This window comes from Orycteropus afer, unplaced genomic scaffold (genome assembly GCF_000298275.1).
Source record: "Orycteropus afer afer isolate SDZICR_OR568_19922 unplaced genomic scaffold, OryAfe1.0 scaffold00254, whole genome shotgun sequence".
Taxonomy (NCBI): domain Eukaryota; kingdom Metazoa; phylum Chordata; class Mammalia; order Tubulidentata; family Orycteropodidae; genus Orycteropus; species Orycteropus afer.
Window position 1 is genome coordinate 2180390 of NW_006921841.1, and position 26307 is coordinate 2206696.

Here is a 26307-nt window from a genome sequence, read left to right on the forward strand (position 1 = left end):
GGGAGGGGAAGGTAAGGTAAAATTCCTTGATAAATTGAGGGGGTGGGGGATGAATACACACACACACACACACAGAGAGACACACACACACATAATATATAGAAACCAAAGGTTATTAGTGGTTACCAGGACTAAGAGGGAGGGGAAAAGCAGAACCTTTTGTTAAAGGGGCATTGAGTTAATGCTAATGGTGGTGGAATGTTTTGGAAAAGGATAGCAACAATTGTAGCACAACAAGAAAAATGTCATCAATGTTCCTGAGCTGTAAATGTGGAAGTTGTTATGCTGGCAAATGTCTTGTTGTGTGTTTTCACTACAATAAAAATGAAACAAATAAAGAAAGAAAGAAAGCATCCTTCTCAAAGGAGCACCCAAGATTACTGCCACTTTCCTTATGACAAGCACAAGTCCTTGCTTACTATACTTTGGAACCTTGACAACAACTGTAATCAACTCAATACTTGAAGTAGAAATTACTTAAGTACACATCTCTGAGTTAAAAATTGTTATATAATTTCATCTACTTGATATGAATGATAAGCATTTTATTTGATATTAGCAATGTGTCCTCATTTTGATTATTTTTTACTACAGACTCACTAATAACAAGCTGCCATGTTGTGTCTATTAGCATAACATGTTTGTCTTTCCTATGCCATCACTATGAAAGTAGTATAGTCTATAAGTTGAATTTTAATTAAAAACTCAGCCACAGACTAGAAAGAACTAAGAAAAGATAGAAATAGCAAAGAACACTGAGCAATATGCAAATATTCAAAAATTTGTATCGTTTCATTTTAAACAAATAAGGTTTATCACAAAATGCTTAAAATTTTCAAATAATGAATGGGATATGCAGAAACCAAGCCTATCTTGGAAAAGTCACAAAAAGGAGGTTTTCAAATGATTAAACACAGAAGAAAATGTCTTAAAATAGTGTGTGCTATCTGAAACAAGAAAATATTTTTCTCTGGCAGCCATGTGTGAAATTCCTGCAAATTTTCTAATTTGATAATATAACAGAATGACACAAAGTATCATGTAGTAATGGAAAACATGGACTCTAGAGCCATATGACCTGGGTTTTCATCCTGGCTTCACCATCTCTTTGTTGTGTGACCTTGGGGAAGTTCCTTAACCTACCTGTGCTGCAGTTTTCTCTACATGTTCTTATGAAGATTACATGAATTAACATGAATACAGCAATTATACAAGCAACTGGCTTTTATAGTATATAAATATCATTAAAAAGTTAGCTGTCACTATTATTCATGGCATGTACTTGGAAGTGGGATGAGGTATACTTCCCATTTTCACGTTTTGTTTAATTTTCTTGAGCCCTCAGAAATTTAGGAGGTGAAAATAGTATGTCTTAGAGAAGTGGCTCAAAAATCAAATTCAAATCATCTTATTTTTCTACCAACATTATTTAATTCTGTTTATGAGAAGCAGCCTACACAGCATTAAATCAGAAAAGCTATATTCATATCTCTACTCTAACAGTTACTAATCTATGATCTTACCAAATCTTTTTACCTTTTGGGACTCAGCCTTCTTACTTATTAAGTGGATATTAAAACAATACTTTCCCTTCTCAGAGAGTTGTGAGGATCCAAGAGGACACAGACACACTGTTGTTTTTGCAAACACCTTCTCTAGATACACACAGTCAACAAAATTAACTAAAAATCATAATTATAATAATCATAATATACTTTCAGGGACTCATATACTAACTTGTATGTTTCTTCTGTGAGGACCTGTTCAAACAGTAGTCCGTGATGAATATAATATACCTGATAGGGATAAGCAACATATACCAGGCCCAATCTGCTTCACAACCTTTCTATCTCTCTTCCTCATGGTAACAGCATAAAGAGTTCCAGACACCAGTGCTGTCCCAAGGCAGATCTTGGCCCTGCTCCAAATCAATACACCTACTCCTCACTTAGCAACTATGCCATTAGCTAATATTTTGCATTTACAACCATAATAAAAAATCTATTATCCAAATATTTTGCATATTAACAACATACATCTGGCAGTAAAGAACCCTGAGGTGCAAGGCAAGAATAATGCTGGCTGTGATGTTTAAGGTTACATGATTCTCAGTGGTCTAGCAGTTATGTAATGATGAACTGTGTCAGTTATGTAATGATGTGGTCATCCTACATTTTGTGATCTGATGTGGTCATCCTCCACTTATCCATAACATCAATTTTCACATAACAACATGGTCTTTGGAACTTAACAATGTTGATAAGTTAGGAGTGGGTGTAGTTAGTAGACTCAGCATCTAATAACATTGATAAATCTGATTAATTCTGTGTTAGATAACAACCTCAGCCTTTCTCCAGAGCCCTAGTTGCACCGATGTCCTCCAGGTATTAAAATGGTGTTTTCCTGGTTCAGTGCCTCCACAGTATTGTTGCTTCTTTGGTTGCAAAGTTTCTTACTTGTTCTTACCAGGTTCCTTCTCAGAGAAAGGAGCCCCTCCAGGGACAGGAATCTATAAACTGGAGACTCCCTCCCCATTTTCTGGCCAGTTGCCTTCAGATCCAGTCATCCTTCCCTTGCTTCAATCTCCCTTGGCTAATTTCCTAACATGACTATATAGTGTCTAGGGATCACCCACTTCTCCCCCTTTTTGCTTTCCAAGCCAGCCAGGAAGAAAAGACTGCAACAACTCACTGAACATGTGCTTTCTGCAAGATAATCTTTATCATTCCTATAACATGTAGCCCTCTCTGCTCCTGGGGCAACTTAGAAGGTGTGTCAGTTATACATACAGAAAACTTCCATTTCCTGGGTGGTAAACACTAAAACAAAGTAGGAAGACAGATCTAATGATCTATTTCCAAAAATTAGGCAAAGAAAACTCTACGGATTACAGCAGAATATTGTCTGATACCATTTAGGTTTAGGCTAGATTTAGGTAGAAATGATTAACATGATTATTTAATATATTAATTTTTGACTTCTTAATTTTTTTCTTTCTCATTATTTTTTGGCTTTTTAATGTTATCAGAGTATATTGTCACAGTACCATTTTTCACCTTAGTTTTTCACATTAATTACAAATGTCTTACATTTAGTAGAGGTAATAAATGGTTGGTTACTTAAATATATATATATATGTATGTGTGTGTATACACACACACACACACACATTTTTATTGTGATTTGGGTGAAAGTTTGCAGAGTAAACTGGTTTCCCATTCAACAGTTCATACACATGTTGTTTTGTGAAATACACTGCAATCCCCACAATGGAACAGCACTCTTCTAACTCCCTCCTTGTGTTTACCATCTCCATTCATCTTTCTTTCCTATCCTATCCTACCTTCTGAGCTTCATCCCTAGAGAAATGCTGTCCTTTAGATCCCATATGCTTGACTATTCCAAGGAGTATATAGCTCCCTTGTGTTTTTGTTCACCTTATAGTCCAGCGTACAAAACAAAAACTCATTGCCATCAAGTCGGACCCGACTCATAGTGATCCCTTCTTGGGTTTCCAAGGCAGTAGCACTATTGAAGTAGATTGCCCAATCTGCCTTCCGAGGAGTGGCTGATGAGTTTGAACCACCAGCCTCCTGGTTAGTAGTCGAATGCCTTAGGCACTATGCCACCAGAGCCTCTAGGCCAGTCTTGGCTGAAAGGTGAGCCATGGGGTGTGAGTTCAGTCCACGCTTGAAGGGAGTGTAACGGACATAGTCTCAGGGGTTCCACCAGTCTCCATCAGACCAGTAAGCCTTATTATACTTCATGATTTTGAGTTCTTTTCCATGTTTTTCTTTCACTCTATCCAAAATCTCATATTGTGATCCCTTTAATAGCAGTTCACAATAGGAGCTGAGTATGATCTAGTTCTGGTCTCATGGGAGTGGAGGCTGGGGTTCACACGATCCATTAGTTCTCAGGACTAATTGTTTCCTTGAATCTGACTTTCTTCACTCTTCTTTGCTCACAAGGAGAAAGCAATAGTTGCACTTCAGATGGCCATTCACAAAGCTTTTAAGACCCAAGTCACTACTCAGATTAGTCACTTCTTAAGTAGAGGTAATATTTTATCATGACAATTTTTTTAGTCATAGATCTCTAAAGATTCATGTAATATCTCAAAAACTGTTGAGGCAAAGAGCGTCACTAGGTCACTTTTTAAAATAGGAAAATAATGAATAGTCCATAACTTTAAACTTTTGTAATATTAAGGATACTATGACTAATTATAAATCTGGGAAACATCACTTTTACTGCCTAATGTATGACCAAACCATACCAGCAATAGAAAAAAAGGTAATTTTCTAAACACAACTGTTGATTTTATATGCACTGTAATGGCCAAAGTCTTTTTGCCTAGATAAAAATATAAAATAAGAATTTCCAAAGTTAAAGACTATACTAACTATGTTTCTAACACAGATCACTTACTGTAAGGAGACAGCAACATACTCTTCACATACACACACACAACAGGAATGACTAAGATAACATTCCTCATTGCTTCAAATTTAAAACAATATTAATTTTAAACAACTTTAGAATACTTATATTGCAAAAATAAATTGTACTCACCTCTATGAAAGCATTTAACCAGCATATTAAATAATGCAGTTGATGCTGAAACTAAGATTTATTTTTACTTAGCAAAAGAGTCATTATTAAGCTACAGGGCACTCTGAAGCAATTTTACTGAAATATGTTTATCTGATTGAGAGACAATGAAACAAATATATGCACAGAAGGTGAATGATTCTGCACAAAATCCTACAATAGAGAAGCTTGATACAATTTATAAATCCACAACAACGGGATTACTGCTGGGACTGATGTTGTTGTTGTTGTTATGTGCCGTCGAGTCGGCCCCGACTCATAGCGACCCCTCCTTGGGTTTCCGAGGCAGTATCACTACGGAAGTAGGATTGCCCAACCTTCCTTCCGAGGAGTGGCTGGTGGGTTTGAACTGCCAGCCGTCTGGTTAGCAGGCAAGTGTCTTAGCCACTATGCTACCAGAGCTCCCGCTGGGACTGATAGGTATGCTTATTTGATGTAGAAGTTAGGTTGCTTAGTATAATTCTGACTTATTCTTGTAGCTGTTTCTCAAAATCAGAAACAAGAGCTTACTCACAATGACTTTTTTTCTTTTTTTGCTGCCAAGGAAAAGAATAAATTCTTGTTTGCTCAGATGACAGTAAATTTTAGGGAAAAAAAAAAAAAAAAAAGACGAAGGATATCTTTAAAATATCTCAAGGCCTCATTTCTTGAAAATCTTTATTCAGTATCACTCCAGCTACCAACTTTCAAATCAAGATGTCACTGTCTGCTATCATTGTCAATGTGTAAATACCACCTACTCCACCTGGGCATTTGCAAAGATCACAGCTCTCAATCAGATGCTGTGCTGTTTGTTGAATGCCACATTTCCACCAGGGGTTGTCTACAATGGTCACCTTATTGAGAATTGCTTAGAACAATTCTAGCTGATATTCATGCTACTAACAATTCAGACCATACTCATGGGGTAGGGTGGGCGTTGATATTGATCTGCAGGTCTGTAGAAATAAGTCTTTTAAATTCCCATAACTATTGCCTCATGTCCCTGCCAATCAGCTTGCTCTAAAATCTCTAAGCCATTCGTTGACAGCTTACTCAATAAAAGGTTGATGACTTTCCACTACACCTCTTTTCAAATTTTATCAAGAATAGAATTAAATATCCTTTAAGTCCATGTAGTTGAACATCTGAGAAAGCAGGTTATCTATGATGATAAGTTATATAACTGTTTGGCTCTAACACAGCAGTTAAGAGTGTGAGCTCAGGAATCAAAATATCTGAGTTAGAATCCCAACTCCCTGCTAGATGTGTGACCTTAAGCACACTATCTTCCACTTTCTATTCAATGGATGGAGATAATAGTACTAACTATGTCATAATAACAAACCAAAATTGTTGTCAAGTCAATTATGGTGGCTTCATGTGTTACCAAGTAGAACAGCTCCATAGCAGGGGTTTTTGCTTGTTTGTTTTTCTATAATCTTTACAGAAGCAGGCCTCTCTTCCATGGTGCCACTGAGTGGATTTCAATGGCCAACCTTTAAGTTACTAGTTGACTGCAAACCATTGTGCCACACAGGTACCTCAATTACTCGTAGGGTTATATTAATTAAGATAAAACATATAATGCACTTGGAAAAATGCCCAGTACATGGTAAAATCTCAGTAAATATTAGCTGCCATTATTAAAAAAAAAAAAAAAAACTGTTTTAAACCTCAACTTAAATACTGTAGAGGCAATTTGTAGATCTCTCTGAAACATTATGCTCTAAAGATATATAGTATTATAGTCTTTTAAATCTGAAGATTTTAAGAATATTGAACTTAACTAAACATCTCTGCTGTCCTTTAGATTATATATATGTTAGTGTAACATATGAGGAGAAGGGAATATTTTCACAGAAAAAATATGACTGGCATTCTAAATAGGTCAACTTCTTTGACCACAATATAAGTAGAGTGACTAAATTACCAGGTGCACAGGCTATTAGTGAGTATTCTCAGCATTCGTGATCTTTTGTATTGCTAACAGAGGTACTACAAATTTTATATATTTTTTGTTGTTGTTATGTGCCGTCAAGTCGGACCCGACTCACAGCGACCCCTCCTTGGGTTTCCGAGGCAGTATCACTACGCAAGTAGATTGCCCCATCTTCCTTCTGAGGAGTGGCTGGTGGGTTTGAACCGTCAGCCTTCTGGTTAGCAGTCAAGTGCCTTTAGCCACTAAATTTACAGAGACTTTTCCTTATTATGATTTATATATGCTTCTCCCTCTTTGTGAGAAAAATAGTTAGCAATGTTCTATTCATAATAAAAATGTATATAAAAAATACAAGACAAATAAATTGCTCTGGAAAAAAAAAGTCCTTAAAACAAAACCAATCCAATTAACAAGTTGTTGTTGTGCCATCGAGTAGGACCTGACTCATAGCAACTCATACCTACTTACACCTTCTTGGGTTTCCAAGGCAGTATCACTAATTAGCATAGCCCTTCTTTTTTTCAGTGTCTTACCCGCAATCAGCTCATCCTCTAATCACTCCCCATGGCCCTTTATACCCCCATTACCACCACCTTAGGTAAAACTCTTTCTCAGATCTATACCTAAAATATCTTTGAATATATAAAACAAAGGTATAATGTTATAATTAAACTGCTCTTTTCAATAGCACACATATATTATCAGGGACTTTTTTTTTTGTAATAGTCATGAGAATAAGAAGAGTAGAAAAAAATGGCTTCAAAGATAGAGAACATTAGGAACCATACTGCCCCAAAATCATTATAAAACATTCCTTCTCTTCTCTCTCCCTCTACAAATTGTCCAACATACATATATTTTTAACATGTAAATAAAGATACCTGCTGTTCTTACCTAGAAAAGAAAGCCTTTCAAGTGTTACTGACCCAACAGGGATACTGGACTTTCAAGGCCATTAGAGTTACATCTTTTGTAACTTTGACTTTTGTATCAGAATAATCTAAGGAAACAATACTTATATGAAATTTTTATAAAACTGACTTACGTCATTTCTTCCCCTGTTAAGGATTCTCTATGTATAACTTTCATGTTTTATCTTTCAATAAAATAAGCAGTATCACTTAAGTCCCTATATGATCACTAGATTATTTCATGCACAGACACATACAACAGAAAATTAAATTTTCCTGCACTTGTATCGTTCTGTTGCAACTCTTCAAAATGTTGCCCAGCCACAGCTTATCTCTCAGTCTCTGGCACAAACTAATGAACATGACATAAGGAAGAGTATTCTTTAGCAAAATTAATTTAGGAATTATAATCAAAAGTATTATAAATAATAAATGCTTAGAAAATCATTGATGAAATTCCAGGTAATGTAAAATGTGGTTACATGATAGTTTCATTTCATATGTCAGAGAGAGAGGGTTAACAAATTCAGAAAACTATGATCTCAAGGTTGGAAATTGCTTTAGCCGTCATCTGTTTCAACCATGAATCCAATTTATGCTTTATTGCCCTCTTTTTCAATTTTTACCAACTGGACACACACACAAACACACACACACACACACACACACACACACTCACACACACCTTCCCTTCTGGTGATATAAGCCAAAGAAATAAAAATAAAATAGAGATTTCCTTCTAAGATGATGTTTTGAATTTAAATGAGTGGAATAATTTTAAATTTAAATAACAGTATTAATGGGATAACTAGTGTGAAAAACCCTGATGTGAGGTTTCTCTTTTGATTCAGCTCTGAAAGATCTCTTGAGAATGCTTCAAAAGGAAGATAGTAGAAACACACTTGATTAGGTATTAGACAACTGGGAGGTAAGCAACCTATGTGACTTAATGTAATTCACTTCTCTGAGTTTCTTTTTCCACATTTACAAAATGGAAATAACACTACTGATTCTATATACTTCCTAAAATGTTATTGAAAAGTAGCAAAATATTTAAAAATACTTTGAAAACAGCAATAAAAGCTATACGTTGAAGATATTTTTGTTACATGTGTCCACATTTAAATTAATTTACAGGGTGATTTGAAACAGCCACAGGTAAACTATGCATCAACATTTTAGATGTTATTTCTAAGTCAGTAAAGGATCATTGTAGTAGGTCACATAATGTCCTCCCAGAGATATACATATTTCAATCCTAGAAGCTGTGAATATGTTATCTTATGGGGCAAAAAGGAGTTTGCAGGTATGATTAAATTAATATCTTGAGATGGCAAGATTACTCTGGATTATCTTGGCCCTATGTGATTACAAGAAGAAGGCAGAAGGTTCAGAGTAGGAAGAGAAGATGTGAGAATGGAAACAGCAGTGTCCTGAAAGAGAGAAAGATATTGAAAGTAGCTCCATTGCCAGCTTTGAAGATGAAGGATGGGACCATAAATCAAGGAATATAGGAGGACTCTAGACCAGAAAAGGTAAGGAAACACATTCTCCCTTCTCCAGCAGTGTCGACTTCCAAAACTATAAAATAATAAATTTGTATTGTTTTAGGCCACCAAAGTTTTGGTAATTTGTAATAGCAGCAATGGAAAACTAATAATGTCATGAAAACACAGCCATCTATTAGGGTACTACTGATAATTACAATTTGAGTGAAAGCCCAAGCAAGATAAGGTACAAAATAGTGGCTTTGACAAGTTTCTGAATCTTGTAACCCAATGCCATTTCACCCAGACTAGTCAATCTCCTGTCTCTCCTCTGCTGCCATGGGCAAGTAAGTGTTAAATGTTTAGGAAGAGCTAACTGACATCATGTTGCAATCTTCCAGTCCTATCTCTAAGTGCCTAAGGCACTTGACTGCTAATCAGAAGGCTGATGGTTCAAACTCACCAGCCACTCCTCGGAAGGAAGATGGGGCAATCTACTTCTGTAGTGATACTGCCTCAGAAACCCAAGGAGGGGTTGCTATGAGTCAGGTCCGACTTGCTGGCACATAATAACAACAACAACTATTATTTATTATTTTATCTATTTTTCTTTAGAATTTCTTGTGTAGGGGGAAAAAGTCTCCACTTTCACTGGTAGAAATGCTTTCCTTTCAAAACATTTAGAATTTGTAGTTGTCTGAAAGTTCTAATATTTTCAGCTACAAATTTTGTGTTATTCTGTCCTTACTAACATGGACATTAACAATACTGAGAAGTCCCCTTTCAGGCTTTTCTTTTCTTGGTTATATAACTGCATATCTACATTCTTTAGTATTCTTTTAGAGGTTTTCTGGGCCTTTGACGGCATAGTGCCTAAGGCATTTGTCTGCTAACCAGAAGGTTGGCAATTCAAATCCACCAGGCTGCCCCATATTCATGGGGGTGGGGAAATGGGGCAATCTACTTCTGTAAATATTTACAGCCTTGGAAACCAAGTGGGTGTCGCTTTGAGTGGAATGACTTCATGGCAGTGAGTTTGCTTTGGTTTTTTTGTTACCCATTTTGGATACTGTATTCTGCCTGCCTATGTCTTAAAATATGTTAGGCAAAGTATACTGATTTTTCTTGATACTAATATGCAACAATTTAAAACCTGGCTGTGATCCAGTAAAGAAGAAGACTGGGCAGGGAAGAGTTCTGGTTTAAGCCCTGGTTCTGGTCCTTGTTGTGTGACTTCATGCAAGTCATATAACCTCTCTGGATCTCAGTGACATCATCTATAAAACAATGAACTTGGACATCATACTCACAAACAGCCGAAAGTATTGATAAACAGAGACACGAAGTATTTTGGTATTGATACTGAGAAAGTAATCACCACCAAATGGAACAACTGAAAAGTACTGCTGATTATCTGCTTCACAAAGATGACACTGGGGGTGTTGAGGCTTGTTTGGATTTTAGCAAGTGAAACAAGTTTCAATGAAGGAAAAACCTGCGATACATTAGAGGTATACTGAGTAACAGGACTTTCTGTGGGTTAATGGATGAGGAGGGTGGGGGAAAAAAGAGAAAGAAAGAATATTATGGAGGGCCTGGAATGCCAAGCCTGTATAAAAGCCCTGAAGATTTCTGAAAGGCTTGTAGGATCTCTTGCCAAGACTACTGCAGGAGTCCAGCAGCTTGGGAATGGCCTAAGTAGCGTGGCTCTGGGCAAGCAGTGCTACTCATCTCCATATCCCCAATGCCAAGCTCAATAAGCAGCATTTAAGAGTTGCTCACAATATATGTGTTGGATGACTGAGTGAATAACACTCCAACTAGCCTTTCTAGTTTTCACTTTTCCCTGAGGGCTATGTTCTGTGGGTGCCATTCACATCAGATTTCATGAATGGTGTCTAACGGAGCTGTGAAAACAGCAGCCTTGCCTCCAAAAGATCTCAGGTCTCAGGTACCTGGACTACTAGAGCTTTCTAGATAAGAGATCTACAACTAGAGTGATGCCAATGGGAATGGAAAGGAGAAAAACAGATGCCAGTTTATATTTCTAGGTTGTTTGGAAAACACATGAAATATTCTAAGCTAGTCAAAGTAAAATCTTACTTGATTTCTTTCCTATTTTCCTTTACAGTAATTCAATAATAATTTGTTATGTAAAACTGAAAGGCTTGCCATGTACCTCACGTTAAGCACAAGTCACTACTATCATAAACCTTACCCTTCTTTCAAAAATTTATATTGATCTTACTTTTCCTATTTCAAGATCTAACATATCAGTCAAAATTAAACAATCTACAGCAATATTTCAAGGAATCAGAGAAAGCAACAAAAAGTCCCGAGAGATCTGATTTACTAATTTTAGAAAGCATACCTATACTCAAACTTACAAGCATTTTTCTTGACTCCTATGTCAGGGAATATTTTGCTAAAATTGCATTGACTACTTTTATTTCTATAATTTACCAAATATAGTTTAAAAGATGAAAAGGACTAAACAAAAGCAGAAGTCACTTTTATTACTTTAGAAAATGTCTGATTCAAAATACTCTATTTATATCCAGTTTCCACTGCATTTCTTTTCTAAAGGAATGCATTAGAATTTTAAAAAAATAATCCTACCACTACAATATTTTGGGAAATAAACATCATATAAATTAATAAGTAAAATAGAATCTTTCCAGTTTTAAAGTAATCATGATTAATACTTACAGAAACTAAACCAAAATTTATTAAGAAACAGGATACAAATTTTGTTTGATAACTAACATAAAAGCGTAGATAAATAGCTAAAAATAGCTTTCCTAGATTTATATTTTATATTTCAGTGTATCACCTTGGGTATTAAACATGCAACTAGCTATCTCTTAATGAGCACCTGAGCTGTCACTTTTAATAAGAAACTGATAATTATTATCTATAAATTGCTATTTTGCTGAAAATCACATGTATAATATTTAAACAAATAAAGAGAAGAATATAAATTTACTATTCCATTTTTGAAAATTAGTATGATATTATAACATTGTCATCCTATTCTATAAAAGCACAATTAGCATACATTTAAGATAAAAATAATCAAAATATATCTAAAAGCATAGACCATTTTTAATATGCAGAAGAATTTTATACAAAATCTAAATAATGCTTTTCAGTTGCTTCATTGTTTAAGGTGATGTGGTTCATTGAGGCTCTATGAGAAAAAGATATATTTTAAAGATGAAAAATAAATCAAATAAACCAAATACTTGAACCATTCTAATCTTAGTTATTTCTCAATTCAAAGCAAGGCATGAGAGATGAATATGACAAAAACTCAAATTAATTAACCCATCTAAGTTCATATATCATTAATATGTAACATAAGTAATCATACTATGATCTACCATGATTCGATGTGTGGTCTCTAGAAATCCTACTTTATTTTCAAATGCTGTATTTTTTTAAAAAAAAAAGAGTACCTCTTCAATAAAGCTGTCTTTCTTCTCCAGCATTTCTCGTAATGTCTGAAGAATTTTAATGCACAATTTTTCTTCTTTCTCCATTAGTTTCTTTGTATGATTAATCAACCTTAAAGCAAAACATTAAACCTTAAGTAGGGCAGTGATTTCTCTTGAAGCTATTTATTATGAACAGCCTATCTAGAAGAAAAATATATCATGCTATTATTTGAATATGAAATAAACCAGATATATGTTTTCAAAGGTTCAAAAATATACTTCAGTATATAAATTTTGTACTATCAACATCCTTTTTATTTTGCAAGTATTATACTTCAGTGGTTCTCAAACTTATTTTGACATCATTCTTTTTGTGAAAGACAATACTTAAAAAATATATCACAACAATGATATCTTTAATCTCATCATAGGACCTAAACGTATTTTCTGAGTAGAAAAATAAGGATATTTATATTATGCTACATTGTATTATGTTATATTATTTTATATATACTGTAGTACATTATATATTACAATGTTGTTGTTGTTGTTGTTATGTGCCCTCGAGTCGGCCCCGACTCATAGCGACCCCTCCTTGGGTTTCCTAGGCAGTATCACTACGGAAGTAGGATTGCCCAACCTTCCTTCCGAGGAGTGGCTGGTGGGTTTGAACCGCCAGCCATCTGGTTAGCAGGCAAGTGTCTTAGCCACTATGCTACCAGAGCTCCCTATATATTACAATATATGTTATATAATCTGTAATACATAAATTATATAATCTTGCTTGCTGACAGTGAAGATGACTTGAAGCACTTACTGTTGAAGATCAAAGACTACAGTCTTCAGTATAGATTACACCTCAACATAAAGAAAACAAAAATCCTCACAACTGGCCCAATAAACAATATCATGGTAAAAGGAGAAAATATAGAGGTTGTCATGGATTTCATTTCACTTGGTTCCACAATTAACAACACTCACTGCTGTCAAGTCAGATCTGACTCATAGCGACCCCTCCTTTGGTTTCTGAGGCAGTATGGCTATGGAAGTAGATACCCCAAAATTCCTTCCAAGGGGTGGCTGGTGGGTTTTAACCACTAACCTTCTGGGTAGCAGCCAAATACCTTAGGCACTATGCCACCAGAGCTCCCCGCAAGGAAGCAGCAGTCCGGAAACCAGAAGTCATATTGCACTAAGCAAATATGCTCCAAAAGACCTCTTTAAAGTGTTAAGGAGTAAACATGTCACTTTGAAGACTAAGATGCACCTGACCCAAGCCAAGGTATTTTCAATAGCCTCATGTGCATGTGAAAGCTGGTCACTGAATAAGGAAGAATGAAGAAGAGTTGATGCATTTTAATTGTGGTGTTGGCAAAGAATACTGAAAATACCATGGACTGCCAGAATAAAGAACAAATCTGTCCTGGAAGAAGTATAGCTGGAATGCTCCTTAGAAGGCAGAATGGCCAGAATTCATCTCACCTACTTTGGTCATATGCTCAGAAGGGACCAATCCCTGGAGAAGGATACCATGCTTGTTAAAGTACAGAGTCAGCAAAAAGGGGAATACCCTCAATGAGATAGATTGGCACAGTGACTCCACTCGTGGGATCAAGTATAACAAAGATTGTGAGGATGGCACACAACCAGGCAGTGTTTTGTTCCGGTGTGTATAGGGTTGGTATGAGTCAGAGTCAACTCAATGGCACCTGACAACAACAACAACAACAACAACAGGGTCACTATGAGTCAGAATTGACTCAATGTTGATAGGTTTTTAATAGTATACAGCACAATGTTAGCATAACAGACTGTTTCCCAGTTTCCATTAATAATAGTATGCTATTTCCTACTTCCGTAGTGATACTGCCTCGGAAACCCAAGGAGGGGTCGCTATGAGTCGGGGCCGACTCGACGGCACATAACAACAACAACAACAACAAATTTTTCACTGAAAGGACTTGCTAGAAACCAGTTGACTGTGTCATCAAAATCAAAAAGAAAGAAAGAGATGAGAAAGAAAGACAGGGAAAGAAAGAGGGAAGGAGGTAGGGAGGGAAAGAGGCAGAACAAGATAGTCTACCCATTTACTATAACTTGAGCAAAAACTCTTAATAAATTATGTACTGCTGAACTTTTGCACTTGTGTTTTGTTAGAAGATGAGTTTGAGGGCCATAATTACATACCATCCACAAGAAATGTAAACCAAGTTATTGCTGTTGTTAGGTGTCCTCAAGTCAGTTCTAATTCATTGCAACCCTACGTGCAACAGAACAAAAAATTGCCTGGTCCTGCAGCATCCTCACAATCGTTGCTATGTTTGAGCTCACTGTCGCAGCCACTGTGTCAATCCATCTCATTGAGAAGCTTTCTCTTTTTTGCTGACTCTCTACTGTACCAAGCATGATGTCCTTCCTGCAGGGACTGGTCCTTCCTGATAACATGTCCAAAGTACACAAGAGAAAAATCTTACCATTCTTGCTTCTGAGAAGCATTCTGGCTGTACTTCTTCCAAGATAGATTTTTTTTTTTTGTTCTTCTAGAAGTCCATGGTATATTCAATATTGTCACCAACACCTTAATTCAAAATACCATAATTCATTAGGTTTGCTTCAGTCTTCCTTATTCATTATCCAGTTTTTGCGTGCATATCAAGTGAACGAAAATACCATGGCTTAGGTTTGCTGCAACTTAGTCTTCAAAGTGACTTCTTTGCTTCTTTTAACACTTTAAAGACCTCCTTTCCAGATATGCCCAATGCAATATGTCATTTGATTTCTGTACTGCTGCATTAATTGTGGATCCAAGAAAAATGAAATTATTGACAACTTCAATATTTCCTCTGTTTATCATGATGACGCTTATTGGTCCAGTTGTGAGGATTTTTGTTTTCTTGATGTTGAAATGTAATCCATACTGAAGACTGTACTCTTTGATCTTCATCAGTAAGTGCTTCAAGCCCTGTTCACTTTCACCAAGCAAGGTTGTGTCATCTGCGTATCACAGACTGTTCATGAGTCCTCTTCCAAACCTGATGCCATGTTCTTCTTCATATAGCCCAATTTCTCAAATTACTTGCTCAGCATTCAGAATGAATAGATGTGATGGAAGGATACAACCCTGACACACACCTCTCCTTATTTTAAACCATACAGTATTACCTATTCTGTTCAAATGACTATCTCTTGGTCTATGTACAGGTTCTGCATGAGGTCACTTAAGTGTTCTGAAATTCCTATTTCTCGCAATGTTATCCATACTTTGTTATAATCCACAGAGTCGAATGCCTTTGTGCAGTCAATAAAACACAAGCAAACATCTTTCTGGTGTTCTCTGTTTTCGCCAAAATCTGACATCAGCAATGATATCTCTCATTCCACATCCTCTTCTGAATCCAGCTTGAATTTCTGGCAGTTCCCTGTCCATGTACTGCTGCAAACATTTATGAATGTTCTTCAGCAACATTTAACATGCATGTGATGTTAATGATACTGTTTAACAATTTCTGCATTCTGTTATATCACCTTTCTTTAGAATGGGAACAAACGTGGATCTCTTCAAGTCAGTTCACCGTGTAGCTTGGGGAAGGTGAGTGAGCATAGGTGAGGGAGTGCTTCCAGCGTTGCAACCATTTGTTGAAATTTCTCAATTGGTATTCTTTCAATTTGTTTTTCTCTAATGTCTTCAGTGCAGCTTGAACTTCTTCCTTCAGTATCATCCATTCTTGATCATATGCTATGTCCTGTAATGGCTGAACATCAACCATTCAACCATATCTTTTTGGTACAGTGAGCAGTATATTCCTTCCATTTTCTTTTGATGCTGCCTATGTCATTCAATTTTTTCCCCATAGAATCCATCAATATTGTCATTCAAGGCTTGAATTTTTTCTTCAGTTCCTTCAGCCTGAGAAATGCCAAGTGTGCTCTCCCTTTTTTCATTTTCTAACTCCAGGTCTTTCCACACTTCATTATAAAATTTTGTCTTCTCAAGCTGCTCTTTGAAATCTTCTGTTGAACTCTTTTATTTCACTATTGCTTCCTTTCACTTTAGCTACTCTACTTTCTAAAGCAAGTTTGAGTCTCTTCTGACATCCATTTTGATTGTTTCTTTCTTTCTTGTTTTTTTTAAATGACTTTTGCTTTATTCATGTCTGATGCCCTTGATGTCATCCCACAACTTGTCTGGTCTTCAATCATTCATGTTCAATTTGTCAAATATATTCTTCAGGTGAAGATTTTTCATGTGGGATATAATCAAGGTCAGATTTTATCTCTTGTAGACTTGTTTCAATTTTCTTCAGCTTTGATTTAAATGTACATATGAGTTCCTGGCCTTGTTCTGACTGATACTGAAGTTTTCCATCAGCTCTTTCCACAAATGTAGTCGATGTGATTCTTCTGTATTCCATGTGTTAAAGTCCACATATATAGTTACCTTTTATGCTGGTGAAAAAAAAGTATTTCCAATGAACAGGTTGTAGGTCTTGTAAAATTCCATCATGCAATTTCTTGTGTCATTTCTATCACCAAGATCATATTTTCCAACTACTGATCCATCCTTCTTTGTTACCAATTTTTGCATAGTAATCACCAGTAATTATCAATGCATCTTGATTGCATGTTTGATCAATTTTTGATTGCAGATGTTGGTAAAAATCTTCATTTTTTTTTTCATCTTTGGTTTTAATAGTTGTGTGTAAATTTGAATAACAGTTCTATGAACTAGTCTTTTTTAGGCAGGTATATGGATAATATTCTATTACTGACAGAGTTGTATTTGAGGATAGATCTTGAAGTGCTCTTCTTAACAATAAACATGATGCCATTCCAAGTTGAGAAGCTCATCTTCTAGCACTGTATCAGACAATGTTCCACTGCTTATCAAGCACTAGACAAAGTATAAGGGCTTTCCATGGATTCTCTCAATTAATCCACATAAGTCAATGAGACAGGTTCTATTATCCAGCTAATGTTCCTAATGAGAAAATGGAGGCCCAAAGAGAAAAAGCAATTTTACTTCTTTTATACTTTTTTATTAAATGGAGGACCTGGAAATAGATCCAGGTTTCCCTGACTTTAGAGTCAAAATTTCTAAGCACAATTCTGTCATGACATGATGCAGTTCATCAATCTCAGGAAAATTGGTCACTATGAAGAAAATACCAACAAGCACTAAATTTCACACTGCCAACTTACACAAGATGTGGTAAGGGCTTTGACAGAGGTATTGCCAAATGGAGCTCTGGTAGCGTAGTGTCTAAGGCACTCGACTGCTAGCCAGAAGGCTGATGGTTCAAACCCACCATCCACTCCAGGAAAGGAAGGCTGGGCAATCTACTTCTGTAGTGATACTGCCTCGGAAACCCAAAGAGGGGTTGCTATGAGTCAAGTCTGACTCAATGGCACATAACAACAACAATAACATAAACGAGAGAAAGAAACAATTTCATTCTGTTGAGGCAGAATTCCCTAGGACTAACCAGAGAAAGTTTCAGTGAAGAGATCATTTAGCTACAAAGTCTCTACCTGGCAGGGAAGGTGGGGAGAGAAAGCATCTCTTCTAAGGGAACAGTATAAACAAAGAACAGAGGCAGGAAACTGGCCTCCATATCTAAGAAATGTACACCAACTGCCATATGGAAAAAGAATAAGTAAGACAAGTAGGAAATGGAGTATTATACTGAAGGTCTGGAATTTGTTTTACAGAAAATAGATAACCACTGTGTTAAAGGACCTAAATGATAGGTAAGAAAGAAATCACAGATGGCCACAGGAAAGAAGATGTAGAGGAATGAGAACAAAGCAAGAGATGAAGAGGGTATGTAGTAGGGTAAGGATGCAAGAAGCAATACAGAATTAAAATAGGCAAGAGCTGGTAAGTAATAGCATATGGGAAGTGGAATAAGGGAAAGATCATAAATACCCAAGATTTATAGATTGGACTAATAGATGGATGGTGTTATTTACATGATGCCTATATGTCATGCTGAAAGACCACATACAGAAAACAACAGTGACTTCATTTTAGACCAGTTGAGTCTGGGTGTATCCATGTGGTCAGGTCCAGCAGGCAGAATAGGTGTTCTAAGGTTTCCTTGCACTAAAGTAAAGCCTGCCTCTCTAAAACTTCTACTATTGGACTCTTCTTTCACGTAATAGTCTTTGAATATATAAAAATAATTTGAGAGGACATTTTAAATTTCCCTTGATTTTTTTTCTCTCTCAAGCTATTTCCATTTTCTAACTCTTCCTTAGATAAAATACTTACTTCACTAACCAAATTGAAAACACCAAGCAAAAAGTTGAGTGATCACTTGCTAAGGTATTTATAAAAGGTACTCATATATTACATGTTTGCTTGAGTTAAATCAGTAGCTATTTTTTAATGGTCAAAATAGGAAACAAATGTTATAAAACAACCTAGGATATAGATACATGTGTGTGAGTGTGTGTGTAAAACTGACACATAAGCTACCTGTACTTAGGATATTGGATGCCTTTTGATATTTCATATTCTTTCCTACTTTTTTTTCTTTTAGTTAGCTAGCTGCATTCCCTAAGTTGATTTCAAAATTCATAAATGGGCCATATCCCATAATTTGAATATCACTGAGATTTTCAAAAGAGATTCATAAAAGAGGAGAAGGTACTGATTTGAATGCACTCTAACTGGCCAATTTAAAGGTAACCCCCATGTTAATTTATTCTGTGCTCTTCTAAGGCATTTGACTGCTACCCAGAAGGCTGGAGGTTCAAACCCACCATCTACTCCTCAGAAGGAAGGTTGGGCAATTCTGTAGTGATACTGCCTTGGAAACCCAAGGAGGGGTCGCTATGAGTCGGGTCTGATTTGACAGCACATAACAACAACAACAAGGTAGATATGTGGGTTCAGGTACTTTCCTAGGGTCTATTCATCACATTCTCCAGCAAATACATCTGAGTCAGCAGGTTCCAATAATTAGATTCATTTGAGGAAATAAGAAACTGATTTAGACCTCGGATCTAATCTATGGTCTCCAACTATGCTTTATCAGAGAGCTCTGAACAGCGATACCAGGCCCTATGCACAGCTCTTAAAGCTGGGTGCAAAATGTGTTAGATATCTTTGCAAATAAAACCTTTAGTTCTTCCCTGGGTTAGGAGGAGGGGTAGGCTAAGCACTAGTGTAGAAAATAGACATTCCTGAACCTCTAGCCATAATGTAATCAGAGTAGCACAAAAATCTCTCTCTAACCACTAAAGTAAAATGTGATATCATTTTCCTGCACCTGGATGTGGGTTATGTAATATACTCCCATTATCGTACTACTGCTGCTTCTCTCCGTTAGTTTGCCTAATGGTGCCATGGACTTGCCTCCATCTACAGCACAGGTCAATACTTAGTTGATTTTCTGAGTTACTTTCTATCACCTTTTCATAGACCTATGCCTTTAAGTTACAGATGAGTGCTATCCAACAGTCATTTCTGCAATAATAGAAATGTTCTTTATCAGTGCTATCAAATTTGGCAGCCACAGCTGGCTACTCGGCCCTTGAAATCTAGCAACTTCAACTGAGGAACTGAATTTTGTATTTAACTTTAATTAACTTAAATTTTAATTTAAGTACCCACATGTGGCTAGTAGTCACTGTATTACCAGAGCAATAGGTTGGCTAACTTCTTTTGTAAATATTCGACAGAAAATATTTTCGGCTTTGAAGGCTATACAGTATCTGTTGCAACCAGTCAACTCTGCTATTGTAGCAAGAAAGCAGCATGGTTGATTTTTAATACATGCCTGAGCATGGCTGTGTTCCAAGAAAACTTTACTTAAAACATGGATAATAAGATCAATTTAGCTTATAGGGTAGATTTTAACACCCCTATTCTAGATTATCAACTCTTAGTAATATCTGTGGTATCATATGAATTTCCTGGGGTTAAAATTATTCACTTTATAATCCATATTCCATATATATTGTTATACAGTATGTGAGGAAGGTATTATTCTGAAACCCTGTTTTTATTCTGAATTACTAGGCAGTACCTTATTTAAGATTTTCTTTTTCATGTCTTCCACAGTAATCAGTTTTGCAATCTAGGCGTCTTCATTTTTTTTTTCTCTTTTTAACTTTGCCCTTGTATGCTCTACTATATTCATGGATATATTTGTAGCATATGTAAATACATATGTAGAAATATCCTTTGTTAAACTTATATATATTTGTGGGTATAGTCCCATTTGCCTTCTCACCCCTGTTCAGCTTGTGTGTCTATGTATTTATTCATAGACCATTACTACTGCTATTGCACGACTGTATATGTAATAGTATTTACCTCTACTGCCTTTATCTCCCAGTGTTTTCTTTTGCCTTTTTCATTTTGTGCTGACCTCCACCCTAATGTATACTGTCTTTCCCTTTACCCAAGTTAATATGGATCTACCCTCTAGTAAGTGATTTCCCTTTCCCTTCCCAGACCTAATAACCTTCAAAGAAGATTAAAAATGTTTGTGTGTATATGTGTATAATTTGGGTGAAAGTTTACGGAGCAAATTAATTTTCCAGACAACAGTTCATAGACATTTTGTTTCATGACATTGATTGCAAGTTCCATAATGTAATAGCTCTTTTCCTACTTCCTCCTTGTGTCCTTTTTTTATGCATTCTTGCCCTTGGAGTTATATCCCTATGCAAATACTGCTCCCTTCGGATTACCCATGGTTGACTGTTCTAAGAAGTGTACCTACCTGGTGTAAATGTTCACCTTATATGCATGTCTACAGTTTGGCTGGAAGCCACAGGAGAGAGTTCAATTCCAGGTCCAAAGGGTGACCAGAGGCCATGATCTCAGGGTTTTACCAATCTCTATCACACCACTAAGCCTGGTCTTTTTTCTAATTTTGAGTTCTGTTCCACATTTTTTCCCATTCTATCTAGGATCTCCTATTATGATCCCTTTCTGAGTAGTTAACAATGGTAGCCAGGCACCATCTAGTTCTTCTGCTCTCAGGTCATGTAGGCTGAGGTTTGCATGGTCCACTAGTCCCTTGGACTAATTGTGTCCATGCATCTTTGATTTTCTTCATTCTTCTTTGTTCCAGATGAGGAAAAAACAATTGTTGCATGTTGCAAAATGGCCACTTGCAAGCTTATAAGGCCCCAGTTGCTACTCAACAAAGTAGGATGGAGAACAATGTTTTGTGTAATATGTTATGCCAAATTTAAGCTCTATGTCCCCTGTGACCATAATCCTGAGCATGTGGGCCCAGTGATTCACTCCCTCAGGGTATTTGGCTGTGGTTAAGAAGTTATCATAACTTTGGTCCATTAGCTGTATTTTGGATATGGACATCTGTCTGCCAAATTCATATATGGTCAGGGGTATATTCCCTTTGGCTTAGATATATCTGATCACTTAGCCTGTGTAGAAGGTTATACTTTTTGATAGACATTTGCTCAATGACCTTTCTTTGCCTTCTTCCTTGTTAACAGAATCACAATGCTGTTTCTGAATCAGGCAGCAACATTCTCAGAGATGGTAAACCCTCTAAGGTTTGGGCAGAGATTGACTCATTTTATAGTTCTTCTTACAAGGCTAGCAATTGTCTAGACAAACACATTCTTCCCAGGCCCACTTAGTTATAGTGGACTCAGAGCCAAGAATCCACGATTCTGGCCCCTGATATAGAAAGTACACCTATTCTTCAACATGATCCTACAGTCAGTTCTCATTCCAAACCTCTTTTCTGTCTTGAAATCTCAGCTTTAAGTGTTAAAAGACAGGAAAACATTTTTCCTATTCCCTCATCCTTCAGTTTCTGCCTCAGCACATCATAGTCAACCAAAGGGGTTTCTAGACCTCTTTTAGGGAGCTCTGGTGGCATAGTGCCTAAGGCATTTGACTGCTCTCCAGAAGGCTGGCAGTTCAAAGCTACCAGCCACTCCTCAGAAGGAAGATTGGGCAATCTACTTCTATAGTGATACTGCCTTGGAAACCCAAGGAGAGGTCACCGTGAGTTGGATCTGACTTGATGGAAGTGAGTAAGACCTCTTTCAACAATATCCTCAACCACCGAGGAAGTAATGATAGTAAAAAATGGTCAAGGAGGTTGGCAGTCCTATCTGACCCTCCATCCAGGTATTCTCCCTGGAAGAACATACCCTTCTGCTTGGCTATCTTGAGTCAAACTAAATGTGATCACATACAAATCTCTCAGTGAAGTTCCCTCCACATGAAAACATGTCTCTTCTCTCTGGAGCTAGTTATAGATTTTTCTCACAGCTGCTTACACTTACAGATCTTTCTTGATAACTTTTCAGTTACTATTAAAATGAAAACATCCTAGAGTAAATATATTAACCCTAATAGATCTGAAAATGTCACCAAAAAAAAAAAAAAAAAGTTAAGAAATCTAAGTAAATGAAAGAGCAGCATGGCAGAGTGCTGGGTCTGAGACTTCATTGCTCTTTATCTGAAGCACACCTGAGCTTCAGCATTCTCATCTCTAAAATGGAGCTGACCTATCAATCTCACAGAGTGTTTGTGTAGACTGGATAAAATCATGATAAATACATAGAATGGTGACACACATAGTGTTTGTGCAGATTGGATAAAATCATGGTAGACACACAGAATAACAGACATAGTAAAACCTCAATGCTAGATAGTTCAATGCATATTAGTTCTCTTTGCTTTCTCCCTATGTTAATGAAAATCAAGGACTTTAAACAGGAATCTTTTAAAACTTCGCACCACATAGTTATAGAAAGGAATTAGAACCAAAATACGGTCTTACCTGATATTTTGTGGCCAATAATGACATGCATTAATTTTTGTACATAAAATACAGTATATTTTAGTAAAATATGATAACTTGAGCTTCACAAAAAATAAAATTTCAAATGTCTCCAATTATTTTGGATTTTACCTTAACATTGATTTTAGACATTTAACATACTTTGTGGATTATCATTATGTGTCGACAGAATAAAAAGTCAGAATGACAGAGGTCAGTGACTGCATCTCAGATTGCATCCACTTACTTGGACATGAAAGCACCACATCTTATTCTTGCATCACTTCCCTCAGGAAACAGTAGTTCTGGACTGTACAGCACATCAACCAGCACTGAGAACTCAGCCTGCATCATTGGGCTGAACTGCTGCTCCAAGGAGGCCACTACATCCTAAAGAATAGAGCATAACAGCTATGTGAAGGCTTAAGTCAGATTTCACCTTTGGGAATTATGAGAAACCTAAGAAAATTAACCAAAAATGAGACATGGGAATTTCAGAGATGTATCCTACCTTCCCATGTTACCAAATATCTGTGCTACAAGTATAGTCTGGTTTTATGTATAAATACTGCCTGAGTCTCTGTTTTTTCACCTATGAATTAAGGAGGAATGACTAGCCATTTGACTTCTAAAGACAGACATCCAAAAAGATAGAAGGCTGGTAAAACCACTGTTACAGGCCCTGTAGTTGCTATGATTATAAAGGACATATGACAGGTATACATCAAATAGAAATAAATTGGGGCATGCTTGGGGAACATCCACAAAAAATATTTCAAATGTGTTATTGGTTACGAAGGACAATTTCTTCCAATGGAGCATTCTCTGATACATTATTTGAAGCAGTGGAAGGACTATACAGAGATTTAATCACATTTAATAGTATTTCAAATTATATGTTTGGTAGACATAATTGGTCACTTGCCCAACAACCTTTCTTTGCCTTCTTCATTGCTAAAAGAATCACAATGTTGTTTCTGAATCAGGCACCAACATTCTCAGAGATAGTGAACCCACTCAGCTTTATATGGAGATTGGTTAGTTTAAATGAGTCATGGTCTGATCTCAGGGGACGTCAAGCTCAATTAGCATAACATACTACACAAAAATATTGTTCTACATCCTACTTTGGTGAGTAGTGACTGGGATCTTAAAAGCTTACAAGCGGCCATGTGGATGCAAGGATGGGTCTCTCCTCATCCTGAGCAAAAAATGAAGAAAACCAAAGACTCATGGAAATAATTAGTCCAAAGAACTGGTAGACCATGCAATCCTCAGCCTATATGACCAATAGACCAGAAGAACTAGATGGTGCCTCGCTACCACTGTCAACCACTCAGAGGGGGATCAGTGCAGGAGACCCAGGATAGAGTGGGAGAACAATGTGGAACAAAACTCAAAATCATAAAACTAAAAAGATCAGGTTTGCTGGTCTTACAGAGCCTGGTGAGACCCCTGAGACTATGGTCCCTAGCCATCCTTCAGGTCTGGAATTGAACTCACTCCTGTGACTTCCAGCCAAACAATAGACAGGTATATGGGTGAACATTTACATCAGGTAGATACATTACTTAGAGCGAGCAATAGTGGGACATCAGAAGGGCAGTGTTTGCACAGGGAGACAGTTCAGGGTGTGGGAGTGCATGGAAGAGAAGGACACAGGGAAGAGGTAACTACAGGGAGTAAGTGGGAAGAGAGCTGTTATACTGTGGGGAATTACAGTCAGTGTCATGAGACAAAATGTGTATGAACTGCTGCATGGAAAATGAATTTTCCCTGTAAACTTCCACCCAAATCACAACAAAAATTTTTAAAAAGGAAAATAAATTAGTCATGGTTATTCTATTTCCCTGCCAGCAATTAGCCTATCATATGATTATGTGATACTGGCTTAAAAAAAAAAAAAAATCAGGTGAAATATGTAGAGCTTATGTGTAAGGGGAGCTAAGATGGATATTTTTTCTAAACTACCTACTACTGTCAAGGCAGCTTGAGGATGTAAATCCAAAATTTGAGACAGCCCCACATGATCTTTGGAGAGCACCCTTAAAGTGAAAGCCAACTAATAAGAGCATTAGGATCCCGATCTCAAGATGTTGAACTAATCACCCATGGAAGACCACCAACTTCAGGCTTTTTACTATGTAAAGGGATATATTCTTTATTGTTTAAGCCAGCTTTAGTTGGATAGTATTTTAATTATAACCAAAAGCATCCTAACTAATGTGTTTCAAAAAAAACTATACTCAATGATAATTTTCGGAACATTCTTTAATGATTAAAACACATCCCTTTTCATTTTTTAAAATAACTATTTTAGGAAAAAAAAAACTCACATGAAGGAATAATTTATTCACCCATAAACCATGGCATATTCTTTTAGGCAGAAACTGATTGCAGTAAGTTTCTCTCAGCTACAGCAGCATGGAGGGGGATACCACCTCTTTTAATTTCTCATAGCTAGATTTCCCGTGTTAATTCATGTTTAACGCTTTCTTTTTCTTTTACCAAAAGTGATCATTTGTATTGCAACTGCTCTGAGTTAGTTTTCTAAGAATTTTCTGATGACAATTAAAAGAAATTGTTGTTGTTGTTGTTGTTATATGCCGTCGAGTCAGATCGACTCATAGCAACCCCCTCCTTGGGTTTCCGAGGCAATATCACTACAGAAGTAAATTGCCCAACCTTCTTCCAAGGAGTGGCTAGCAGAAAGGAAATAACATAAAGAAGAAAACTAGATATAATATAAAGGTGGTAAGAGTATGATTATCAAATATGACCATTCTTAATAAAATGGCACTAAAACTGTACCCAGAGTCCCTGGGTGATGCAAATGGTTAATGCTGTTGGCTTCTAACCAAAGGGGTCATGGTTCAACTCTGCCCAGAAACACCTCAGAAGAAAGGCCTGGAAATCTACTTCCAAAAATCAGCCATTAAAAACCCTTACAGGTCACAGTTCTATTCTGACACATATGCCGCTGTCATGATTCAAAATCAACTCAGCAGCAATTGGATGCAGCAAAAATGTGTCTATTTTTCAGATGACCTTTTGTCTTCATTTCATTTGTCAACAAATTGTGCCCAAGCTCCCATAATGCAAATCCTGCCCTCATCCCTGATTTTAACCATGGGGTAACTGCATAATCTATGT

General features: G+C 36.6%; 1 protein-coding gene across 1 annotated transcript in view; it reads right to left on the minus strand.

The window, feature by feature from the left end:
- The window catches only part of ITPR2 (inositol 1,4,5-trisphosphate receptor type 2), a 724583-nt gene that overhangs the window by 263833 nt on the left and 434443 nt on the right, over window positions 1-26307 (minus strand). The window contains exons 36-37 of the mRNA XM_007949781.2: window positions 23402-23544; window positions 12392-12500 (exon numbers count right to left, since the gene is read on the minus strand). Of these exons, the coding sequence (XP_007947972.1) occupies window positions 12392-12500; window positions 23402-23544 (252 nt within the window). The remainder of the gene's footprint in view (window positions 1-12391; window positions 12501-23401; window positions 23545-26307) is intronic.